Source organism: Homarus americanus, unplaced genomic scaffold (genome assembly GCF_018991925.1).
Source record: "Homarus americanus isolate GMGI-L3 unplaced genomic scaffold, GMGI_Hamer_2.0 scaffold39155, whole genome shotgun sequence".
In the NCBI taxonomy this organism is placed as follows: domain Eukaryota; kingdom Metazoa; phylum Arthropoda; class Malacostraca; order Decapoda; family Nephropidae; genus Homarus; species Homarus americanus.
Genome location: NW_024737042.1, coordinates 2,882,952 through 2,894,610, shown reverse-complemented (window position 1 = coordinate 2,894,610; position 11,659 = coordinate 2,882,952). Strand labels below are relative to the sequence as shown.

Genomic DNA, 11,659 nt, shown 5'->3' with positions numbered 1-11,659 from the left:
TCCTTTGGGCGTTTTCAAACAACTGACATTGTCTAATATATCTCGGGACCAAACGGGGAAGCATCTTATTTTTGAAGAGCGTTATGAGGGATGGACCATCTAAGTATATGAACGCCCTTCTTATAAGTCCTACAAGCTCATTTACTTGATTTACCTTCTTCTCGCGATTGTTTAAGAACTTCAATTCGTTGTCAATATGTTCGACCAAGGTGCATCCTATTGCATTTCGTGATGTTGCACAACTCTCTTTACACTCTGGGATGCACACTATCAGGGCTAGGGCTCTTATGGACCTATAACTTTCATAATTAGGTTCTAGTATACTCTTCTTCGAACTACTATCAACTACATTCATCTACCCACTTCAACTACACCATCATCTACGCTACATCAACTGCAGTATCATCTACACCACATCAATTACTGTACACTATCATCCACACTCTCTCTTTTAGGTGTGGGTCTTAGTATCCGCCCCCAATTTAATTATTCGTTAATTTACCTATGTATTTCATTATTACCTTCGTTTTTGTTTCCTAAACCAAATCTAAAGTAGCATTGGGGTTGCTTCCCCGTTCCGCTTAGTATGGATGCAAAATTTTAGGTTAAGTTAGGTCTCATGGCCATGGAGCTACGGCGCTCTCACTCACACACACACACAAACATGCTCATTTTATATTATGCTGTATTGTATATATGTATTTTCAATGCATATTATTCAATTATGTGAAGTGCATGAGAGTAATAATTTCAAATAAGATACAACATTTCTACTAAAATATTAACACTGACACATATTTCGTGAGTATAATTGCAATTTCTGTCTATCTTGTAAAAATTTCAGACATTCATAAGAGGATGAAGGTTAGGTTAGGTTAGGGTACTAAGAAGGCAAATGCCTTAAGCCCTTTAATTTAGCATTTACTTTTATTTTAATCTAAAAATTTCAAGTTGTTATTTACCTGTTGAGTCTAAGGCTTTTTGATTGACATTAATTATAATTCCTTGTAATACTCATGCCCAATTACGTAACAAAGGACAATGTTTGTATTTAAATTTTTTCTAGTTATTGAATCTTACTGTAGGTTTAGTTATTATAGCATTAGTGGCTTAATTGAATATTTGACACCACACTCATGGGTGACATGACAACACCCACCACAGTATAAACAGCAGGACGTGAAAAATATGCAAGTGATTTTTATATAATATTCTTAAAACAAAATTAACACAAAACATATATACAAGGGTGAAAAAATAATGTACTCAACTATACTAATACACGTTACAAATTGCTGGCCAGTATCTCCCGCTGTGCATCGGCAGAGTGTAGGAAACAGTCGCTCAACTTCACGACAGAGTAAACAGGAAGAACAAGTTGCCGAGATGGTGGAATATGACTGCCCTGGAACCCCAAGGTTAGGGTAGACGTCACCTGTCATAGATGGCGTCCCCATCAGCCGGCGATTGTTTTCCACCAATCAGGAGCCATCTCAGTTGACTGCGGGTTAATTAGTGGTTTGGGTAGTGTGAAGTAAGCCATGTAGATAAAGGTGACAATGCAGTGTATATACATGGAAGTGTGACCCGTCTATGTTACAGGTTATATTAAGTTAGTTTGGTTAGGTTAGGTTATATTAAGTTAGGTTAGGTTAGTTTAAGTGAGGTTAGGTTAATGGATGCTGCAGTGTAAATATCCCGGTAGACCAACTCCAGCTCGGTAGACTGCAGTCTATAGTAGCACCAGAATTTCTCCTCCTTTAAAAACAATTGCCTATAGAACACTCCTATTTCACTACTACCAGATAACATGACACCATACGGTTGCTGAACAGCCAGCATGCAGGCATAACCACATATACTTCGTGTTGCCTCCGAAGTCATCCTCGTATTTTGTGTTTATCTACAAAAGATAAGAAGACACTCAGTACCCGAGTAGATATAGGACCCGCCTCCTGACCCTGCGGCTGGCCACGGGGTACAGTGCTCCCAGGTGACTCGTCAGTCCTATGGTACCTACAAAAATTGAGGCAGGAGCAAAGGTAGTTAGATAAAAAAGTACACATGATTGACCTCATAAACATATTCACCTGTAAAACTGAGGTCGGTGCTTGCAATCAACCCAAGATATTACAGTATATACAAGACATTAAAATTACTGTTTATATCTATATGCACCATCCAGGACATACAGGAATAGCGTTATTCCCGTTTGACCACAGTTGGTCGGAGCCTCTAAGTGTTTCCTATGAATATTTTACCATTCATTTTTCAGTCAAACAGATTTTAGAGGTAACTTTACCAAAGACAAAGACAATCATATCAGGGTGTTCGTTTTACGGGGTCACGCCTTCAAGTTCAGCCTCATTAAGTTTAACTAAATCCGGACAATATTACTTGGTCGGTCACTTTGCCAAATGTTTTAGAAGTACTTCCAGGGACTCGCCAACCCCAGTGATATCTTATAATCAACCACACGATGTTCTACCACAGGGCTAGGGAGATGATAGATAAAATACAGACTGCTTCCTGTTTACCCGCACAACACTATCTTTTTTATGTCCCATTTACTTTTTTAACAAGTAACCAGTTTTGCCAAATTTAGTAACAAACGTTACAACAGTTCTGTTAGTGTTATTGAGAACTTATTGGATATGAGTTCTAGTTGCTTCACGTTTAACTTGACAATGACTTAATATACATTTTCTTTATAATGCACCAAATTTTGGATTGTGGATGAAAATACGTCGTTTTTAAGAATCAATAATTCAATATTCTCATCGTAATAACCAGTGATGGAATATTTCCTAAAATATATATATATATTTTTATCAGTAAAGGTCTCCCGATACGCGTCCCAGTAACACGATACTCATTTACGAACTACATAAATATTATAAGAGTTAACAATTATCTAACAGCTTCAAATTATCTCTTCACAATTGCAGTTTTCAAGTCCTCCTATCTACTGCCGTATAACAACTGTCAAGGAATATGTTGCCCGGGGCAACATATTCCCTGTTCTGACAGATCGCTCACAATAACTGTTACATGTTACCTACACAATAAGTGTTGATGTAAGTAAATCTTTGATACGTGATGTTAACGACAGATTATTCGTGGGAGTGAGTGGAGGGATGGCGAGAGCGGGATAGAGGCAGCGGTGGTGGTGCATGACTGTACTGGGATGTTGTTAGGGCAGAATCTTCCACGACGACTGCCCAGGACCAACTGCCGTGTACTCGTGGCAACCTGGCTGGTGTTTCTTGTAATCGGGACTGCCTACCGTGGCAACTCTACTGCTCTCACGCTTCCGAAGTACCCACCTGAGCTGAGACACTTGAACAACTGGTTGCTGCTACTGACAGGTAATATTCACCCCCACACACACACACACACACTCACACACAATCTATAAAAATATTGTAACATCTGCTCTCCAGCGACATAAATGAAAACAAAATATGTAATTTATAATTTAACAAAAATCACACAGGATAACAATGCCACCATACGGAGCAGAGTTCAAAAATTTCTTCAGCAATTCAGACTCACAGGTTCCAAAACTGGCCGAAAGAATTCATTTCGTTCCATCAGCAGTCGTCGGACAACAAGAAGCCATTCAAAATAAGTAAGATGTTGCTGTTAATTGGAAGAACAGAAGTTAAGTCCCTCTATATATATATCATATTAAAAGAGATCTGTTGCTGAATCATTATAGTCAGGAAAGTCATAGTGTGTATTAAAAGAAATATGTACACAGTTAACCAAACCACAGGCTTCTTCTCGTCAAAGCTATATATATATATATATATATATATATATATATATATATATATATATATATATATATATATATATATATATATATATATATAAACTCATTAAAAAATTACATTTCGCGTTTGGAAACCATAAATTATTATTCTTGTATACAATTGTGACTGTCTGTAATAATGTGGTATTTGCTGTTATTCGATGAATTTATAACTGTCAAAATGTAGTCCTTGCAATAGTTGGATTTTATATGGTATGATTGATTTTTTATAGTGAAGATGAGTGAGCAACCACTGGCATTAATAACTAGCTCCCACAAAAACACTCCTAGTTGTTACCTATATTTTACACTCTTTATAGGAAGGTTAACAAGCGATAAGTCTAGATTTTTAGGAATGAAATTTTGAAAATGTTATTTACTCAGTTTACTCCACACAGTAAAATTTTATTGTAAAAAATTTCCAATACTTCGTGTGCACGACGCTGCATGTGACCGTAATGAGTACAGTAAATCATCCTTTTTGTGAGGACCCAAGAAACCTGAAGTGTCAGCGTTACAATACTATTCCAATAATAATAAGTTGTTTAATGCATTTTGTCCTTTCGCGTTTTAGGTTTGGATAATCCACTTTCATACTATTATTAGTACAAATATTCTGAAGTTTGTAAGATCAATCAACATATTCCCTCAAACTAAGAGTGTTCTCCCGTTAAGGCCAGTATCACTATAGCATATCCTTTGTTGTAGGTCATCAGGATCTACTGTTTATCTTGATGTATTATGTGACGCAGACAAGCACACTTGGAAAACCGACGTTACCAGCAGCTGAAGATAGCACAGAGGTTCACCAAGACGGATGGGACACCCAAATTATACATTGGTCGGGACAGTATCCTTCCTGGACAGGCCGCCTGGCCCATTCCTCACGATGCCCCTTACAGGCCTGTCTTAGATCGCAGCCTCATGGCTGTCATTGAGGTCAGTCATTCACACGCTTGGATTATGTGAGTGTATGTGCAGAAGTTCTCCATTATACAACCCTGCAGTTCTTAATTTAGGCAGATGTCTTCTGTTGATACAAGATTTATGTATCAAGAATCAGTCTTTGCTTTGGCATTCCCAGAATCAAGGGTCGAATTTTTAAATCCATCTCCACCATGTTCTGTCTTCAGCATCCTCCACTCCCAGACTAGTGTTTTGTATATATGTATCAATCCCGACCCACTGTCCAAACTTCTGTCTTCCCTTGGTTTTTCCTCTGACTGGGTTAATCCAGACTTTCTTTTTCCTTCCCTCTCTCGTTGAACTACACGTTCAGTTCAAACCATCTCAGCCTTGCCTCTCTTGTCTTATTACACCAAATAGCACTCCCAACCCTTTAGGAAAACAAAAGTCTACAGTCCCTGCTTTCACTGTCTTCACTGTTGATCTCCACTTGTACCCTGGGCCAGAGACCCAAACTAGTGCTATCATCCAAGCCAAATTGGACCTGGAGCTCACATATGAAAAAGTCGTATGTTACTGGTGACCTTCCCAGACTATTGCATCAAGATCATCCCGCTAATATGAGCAAATATAAATTAAAATGGTGAGGTTACTCATGATAGGCCTACCAAAAGGTTTGAAGCAAATCCGGTTTGTCAAATAATACTTAATAATGCATTTGATGAACTGACATGACTTGTGTGATTGTAAAGCCGAGTTAGTGGCATAAGATTTGAACTCGTGATAATTTTCACTTGCACCTGAGGCTGGATCATCAGACCTATTTACATCCCTCCATGTTCATTTTCCAACTACATTTCTGACTTCTGCTCATTCCTTTATCATTCTAACTATCCATCTTCAAAACAAATTAAAAAAATATATATTTTTCCTCATTTTAGTTGCTACAATAAACTTAGAGCAAATGTATCAGGCATGTTTATCACGACTCAGGATAAGTGTGGGTTCTCATATCTAATCTGCTCAATAGGCTGGACTGTATGAGAAATGGAGCAAAGACCTGTTGTTCCAAGTCCAGATGAACACCCGCAGGAGGCAGCAGCAGCAGCAATGGGCGCAGCAAGAGGAGGAGGAAGAGTCTCAAAAAACATTCAGACAATTGGCATCAAGGCTCTCACACCATCACACACCTGCAGGGAGCATATTTGCTCCTCCTTTTGGGCTCTGGCCTTGCAGGACTTGTCTTTATTATGGAGGCCTTTCCCATGTGGCTTTTACAGAAAAATGTAATAATTTAATTATCAGAAATTAAACATCTATAATTTGGCGAATTTGCAATAGGATCATCATTATGTAAATACCCGGTAAGTGAAAAACAAAAATGGCGGCGAATCCTTTACAAAGTATGTGCCATTGACAAATTATTTGAAAAATCAGGACTTTGGTGAGATACATTTATCTTAAAGAGCGAAAATTGGACTATATATTAATTTTATATAGTAAACATTTTCAGAACACATCCCATTGCATGAATCTATCTTAACCTTTTCATTTTATTCCCAACAAATGTCTCGCACTACTCAACCTATTTCTTATTATTTGCTTGTTACAATATGCCTTGATTTACACACACAAAGCAGTGAGAAGTAAGATACTGAGATATAGACTATGTAGTATTCACATTTACCATGTTGTAGATGACAGTCTGACGGGACACAACTTTGCAGGTCGAGCAGGCTAAAGGAGTATAGATTGCAACCACTCACTCATATTGAAAGGTTGAAGTCTGTCTGCTTGTCTACCACATGTGTTATATTGGCAACAGGATATTAATAATTCCAGGGGGTGTAGTAGAAGCAATACATATGAAACTCTGAGGATATTAAGTTTTTACAACCTCATTCTAGGACACTGAAATGAGAAAGAATATTTACTCAGCGGGAAATGATTCGAAGCCATAGATTATCTTATAAAACAAACTACAGGACGTGTTGCATGTTCAAAGCTCATAAAAGTATAGTCATCACTTAAACCATAAAATGTGATCAAGATAAAGGCCAATGTCAGGAATTAATTTAAGCATTTTCCTTAATAAGTTATTTTGAAAAACTGTGTATATCCACCTCAGCCTTCCTGTTTTGCTAAGACAGACATCAACCTAGTTTGTGTGGTGGTGATAGAGCAACTCCTTTAATGTTTGTGGAAATAAAATTGCTGCAACCCCGTGTTGAGGAAGCAGGGTTGGTCAAGTCAGGATGAACATCTACCCAAGACAAGTGTATTGGCGAGACAAGATCTCATCCTAAGTCAAGTGATAAGAGGTAGAGCATAAAAGTTTATATATAACTGAGCACAATGTGACTTCTAAACGTTGTTAAGGCGAAGATGTAAATCGGAACGTACAGTTAACCAAAGATGCACTGACCCTACCCTGGGTCTCTTACTCGCAATTTTACCTGACAATACTTGGTAAAGTAAAGCTGTATGTAATGGTGACTGTGATTGGTGGATCTATTTTCGGCTGTATTACTGTCAGGTTAAGTATTAAACAAACCAAAGGTAGCATTTTTATAATAATAAACTATTCATTGCCATTTACGATAATGAAAAGTTCCCAAGTTTTCGTATATTTGCTTAAATTATGAAGAAAATATATTAATGAATTGGTGACTAAATTACAACCACAGCTGCCACAAGATTTTCACATCAAATTTCCTTCATTAGTTAGCAAATTTGCGAAAATGTTGATACTTTTCATGATCCTAAATAACACTGAATAGTTTATGATTATAAAAATGCTACGTTTGGTTTGTTTAATAATTATCCTGACAGTGATACAGCTGAAAATAGATCCACCAATCTATCCCATTTCATACAGCCTTACTTCACCAAGTATTGCCGAGTAAAATTGCGAGTACAGTCACCCAAAAAAGTCCTGTCGCGAACCACGAACCCCGAGATTCAGACTCATGAACCCGAAGCAGAAGACACTGATACATTAAATCCTTCGGATTCAAGAGTCTGAATCTCGGGGTTCATGGTTCGCGACAGGACTTTTTTGGGTGACTGTACGTGACCCAGGGTGGCGTCAGTGTATCTTTGGTTGACTGTACAAACAGTACATCTGATCCATACTACATGCTTTGGTGCCAAAGGACATTATTCGAGGTCGTGTTGCAGTGAATGGCGTCATGTAGGTCAGGAAATTTGTATATTTTTTACAAAATGGAATGGTATGGTATGGTGTGGTATGGTATGGTGTGGTATGGTATGGTATGGTAATCAAGTTTTGCTATGGTGGAATACGAATGGGTTGAAATTTGCAAGAACATGAAATGGTTCTCTTAACAAAATACCTTTAAGTATGCCAACGTTTCGAGCCTGAAAATAAATGGCAGAGTTTGCAATAAAAGTATATGTTTCCTCCTCCTTCAAAGATTTTCATAACTCGCCATCGGATAATCAAGTTATTAAGTAGTTGAACTTTAAGTTTTTTGATCATTCACCTTGACCCATCCGATTATCATCTGTTAGACCTCTGAAAGAACACTTTGAGAGGCCGCCAATATACCAATGACGACGACGACGATGAGGCGGTGAATATGTGGCTTCACACAGCCAAAAACTTTGTTGCTGATGGTACTTTACAGTATATATAAAATTTGTGTACCGCTGAATCATGTGTCTTAAAAGGCAGGTTCATTATGTAGCAATATTAGACCTTTTCTATATACAATAAAAACTGATGACTAATGTGTAAGAAGTCAACATCATACTTCCCACTTTTTCAACAGTACAATGTAAACTTTGGCCAAGTGGAAAATATTTACAATTCTCTTCATAATACAGTTTAGGTTAAAACACAATGCATTGGTAGAAAAATATCGGCAAAAAATAGTGGTACTGTATATGGGCCATCAGGCCCATGGAACTCGTAACACTTGAAAATTTCCATCGTCACATCTCTATAAAAAGAATTAGCTTAACTATAAACGCAAATGTTTAATAATTCCACTGGTCAACAAATTTCACCTTTACAACTGGTTCAGAAACAAAAAATATCCCATTCAAGTATGCCGAGTTTAAATGTAAACTTAGTATTGTTTATATAAATTACATCCGTAGAAGCGAAAACTAGATGCCAAACTATTGCAGACGGTACATGAATAGTTAGTCTGAGTGGCTATTGATGAGTACAGTACAACCACTCTACCTTAACTAAAAGAATTTTTTGGGGGGACTTCCATTTGTAATCGATAGATATATCACGGTGCAGCATCCAGCAAACGTCCGCCATAGTGAAAATATTATATTTTCTTCGAAGCAATTCTCCATGATGGAATCGCCCGTCGTGTTCATCACTAACATCTCCCAGGTGTGTGGGTAAAAACTGAGATATTAACTTAGAAAATAATGCTTCAATAACATTAGGCGCAAGATTGAAATAGGAAGCCAATATCACTCGCACAAGCTGGACGTAATTTCCCGCCTTGTGGCTACCTTAGAAATTGTGAGAAACGTCTCTGAATGCAATATATGCTCGGAGTTCCTCCTACTCTGTCAGACCACGGATTTGAGGTCCACAAAAATTCCTTCTTTCACCGTCTTTAAGCAATTCATTCTCAAAGTCTTTCATTAACCATAGCTTGATGTGCAATGTTCACAAGTGGTTCATGTTTCTCATTTTTCTCACCATGTATTAATTGTCACATATTCCAGTTTTTCTCTGGTAATGTTCCTTAACGAATCGGCTGTCCCACACACATAATATAATATTTTAAACCACTTTCAATGCTCATAAGTAGGCCTATAACTTTGAAATCTAAATATATTTTACCAATTCAAATACCACAACCATATTCTCAAAGGACTTTAAGATAACTGGGTGAACCATTGGAATGCTAAGCAACCGATTTCCATTTTCACGAAGGGCAGCTTTGTAAGTAATTTTGGAACTGTCAATAAAAAGGGGTCGCTCAGATGGATCACATTTATAGCCATTCATATCACAGCAGTAAACCATTGACTGCCCCTGATTCAAGAACTGGATGAATCTCTCAAAACTATTTAGTACCCTTGCAGAAATCTCCCTCTCGCTTTGAGCCAAATAAGTTGTACTCCCATTTTCCACGCGTGCATTCTACGATATTACCTGATGGCAGCCCACCCAAGCTGCACGGTCTCTTGCGGCCTCTTTCGCTAGATTCTAAACTCTGACGTCATTTCTTAGAAACTCTCCGCCTTGAGGCACAGTAACCCGGGGGGGCACAGTACCATGGAGGACACAGTAACCTGGAGGGACACAGTAACCTGGAGAGGCACAGTAATCTGGAGGGACACAGTAACCTGGAGGAGTAGAGTAACCTGGAAAGGCACAGTAGCCTGGAGAGACACAGTAATCTGGAGGGACACAGTAACCTGAAGGGACACAGTAACCTGCAGGGACACAGTAACCTGGAAGGACACAGCAAGTTGGAGGGACACAGTAACTTGAAGGGGCACAGTTACCTGGAGAGGTACAGTAGCCTGGAGGGACACAGTAACCTGGAGAGGTACAGTAGCCTGGAGGGACACAGTAACCTGAAGGGACACAGTAACCTGCAGGGACACAGTAACCTGGAAGGACACAGCAAGCTGGAGGGACACAGTAACTTGAAGGGGCACAGTTACCTGGAGAGGCACAGTAACCTGGAGGGGCAAAGTAACCTGGAGGGGCACAGTAACTTGGAGGGGCACAGTTACCTGGAGAGGCACAGTAACCTGGAGGGACAGAGTAACCTGGAGGGGCACAGTAACTAGGAGAGGCACAGTAACCTGGAGGGGCAGAGTAACCTGGAGGGGCACAGTAACCTGAAGGGACACTGTAACCTAGAAGAGTAGAGTAACCCGAAGGGGCATTGTACTCTGGACTCCACACAATAATGTGGTTGTGGTGGAGGTAGAGTGTTTCCCGGAGGTCAATCTTAACTGGAACATCTACCATGACTGACTGCTGCCTCGTGTTGTGTCCCTACACTAACGCTACCTGTGCTCACCCCCGCCTCTACCCTCACCATCAACTACTTACTACCACTAGTTTCTTGTCGACATCACAAACCCACTAAAACCATTCATGTTATACTAATATCACTCATCTATCATCACTCAATAGGTAACACTACCCATCCATTACAACCTCCACCCAAAGATTACAACCATCAACCAACTACAATCACCATCCAGCTACCATCATCCACCATTACCACCACCTAGTGCCTACCACCTCCTTCCAAGAACGCTATTGGTAATATAAGTCAGCTGTGTCATTCATTTTAGTGTTAGTAAATTTTAGATTATAAAATATATGACAAAGTAATAAGTCAAACAATATACTGTAATGTCTCTAAATTATAACATATTTTCTCCGTAACTACATTACGAGCACACACACACACACACACACACACACACACACACACACACACACACACATACACACGTACGTGTATACTCGAAAATAAATCCGTACACAAATGCAAATTCAGTAAAAAAAAAGAGTACAAAAACGCACATACTTACATAAACACAGGACACACGCATACTCACACGAACACCCACACAAACACACTTGCCACTGTCTCATAAAATTAAATAGATATTCTTTTCTTCTTTTCTGCATCAAATTTTTTTAAACTATCAAACACAAGTTTCAATTACTACTTAAATTTATATTATATGTGTTATGAATCGCCCTACATGAAGTATTCTTCGTATCTTTAGCTTTTAACCCTATGAATATCTCCGAAAGTCTGACTCACCGCTTCACATCCACCAGCCATGACAAGCCGGTAATAAAACTCGAAGCGCCCGATTACTAAGGAGCTAACGCACGCGCGTTGGTGATGAGGCTACTTATATAAACATGTGGGATGCGTGTGAGACAGTGAGTAGCGGATC

The 11,659-nt window shown here is 38.9% G+C and overlaps 1 protein-coding gene across 1 annotated transcript in view; it reads left to right on the top strand.

The window, feature by feature from the left end:
• The window catches only part of LOC121872772, a 9,127-nt gene extending 2,663 nt beyond the window's left edge, over positions 1-6,464 (top strand). Inside the window, exons 2-6 of the mRNA XM_042375828.1 lie at positions 1,304-1,418; positions 3,497-3,631; positions 4,570-4,756; positions 5,754-6,009; positions 6,421-6,464. Of these exons, the coding sequence (XP_042231762.1) occupies positions 1,304-1,418; positions 3,497-3,631; positions 4,570-4,756; positions 5,754-6,009; positions 6,421-6,464 (737 nt within the window). The remainder of the gene's footprint in view (positions 1-1,303; positions 1,419-3,496; positions 3,632-4,569; positions 4,757-5,753; positions 6,010-6,420) is intronic.
• Positions 6,465-11,659: the final 5,195 nt, after the last annotated feature.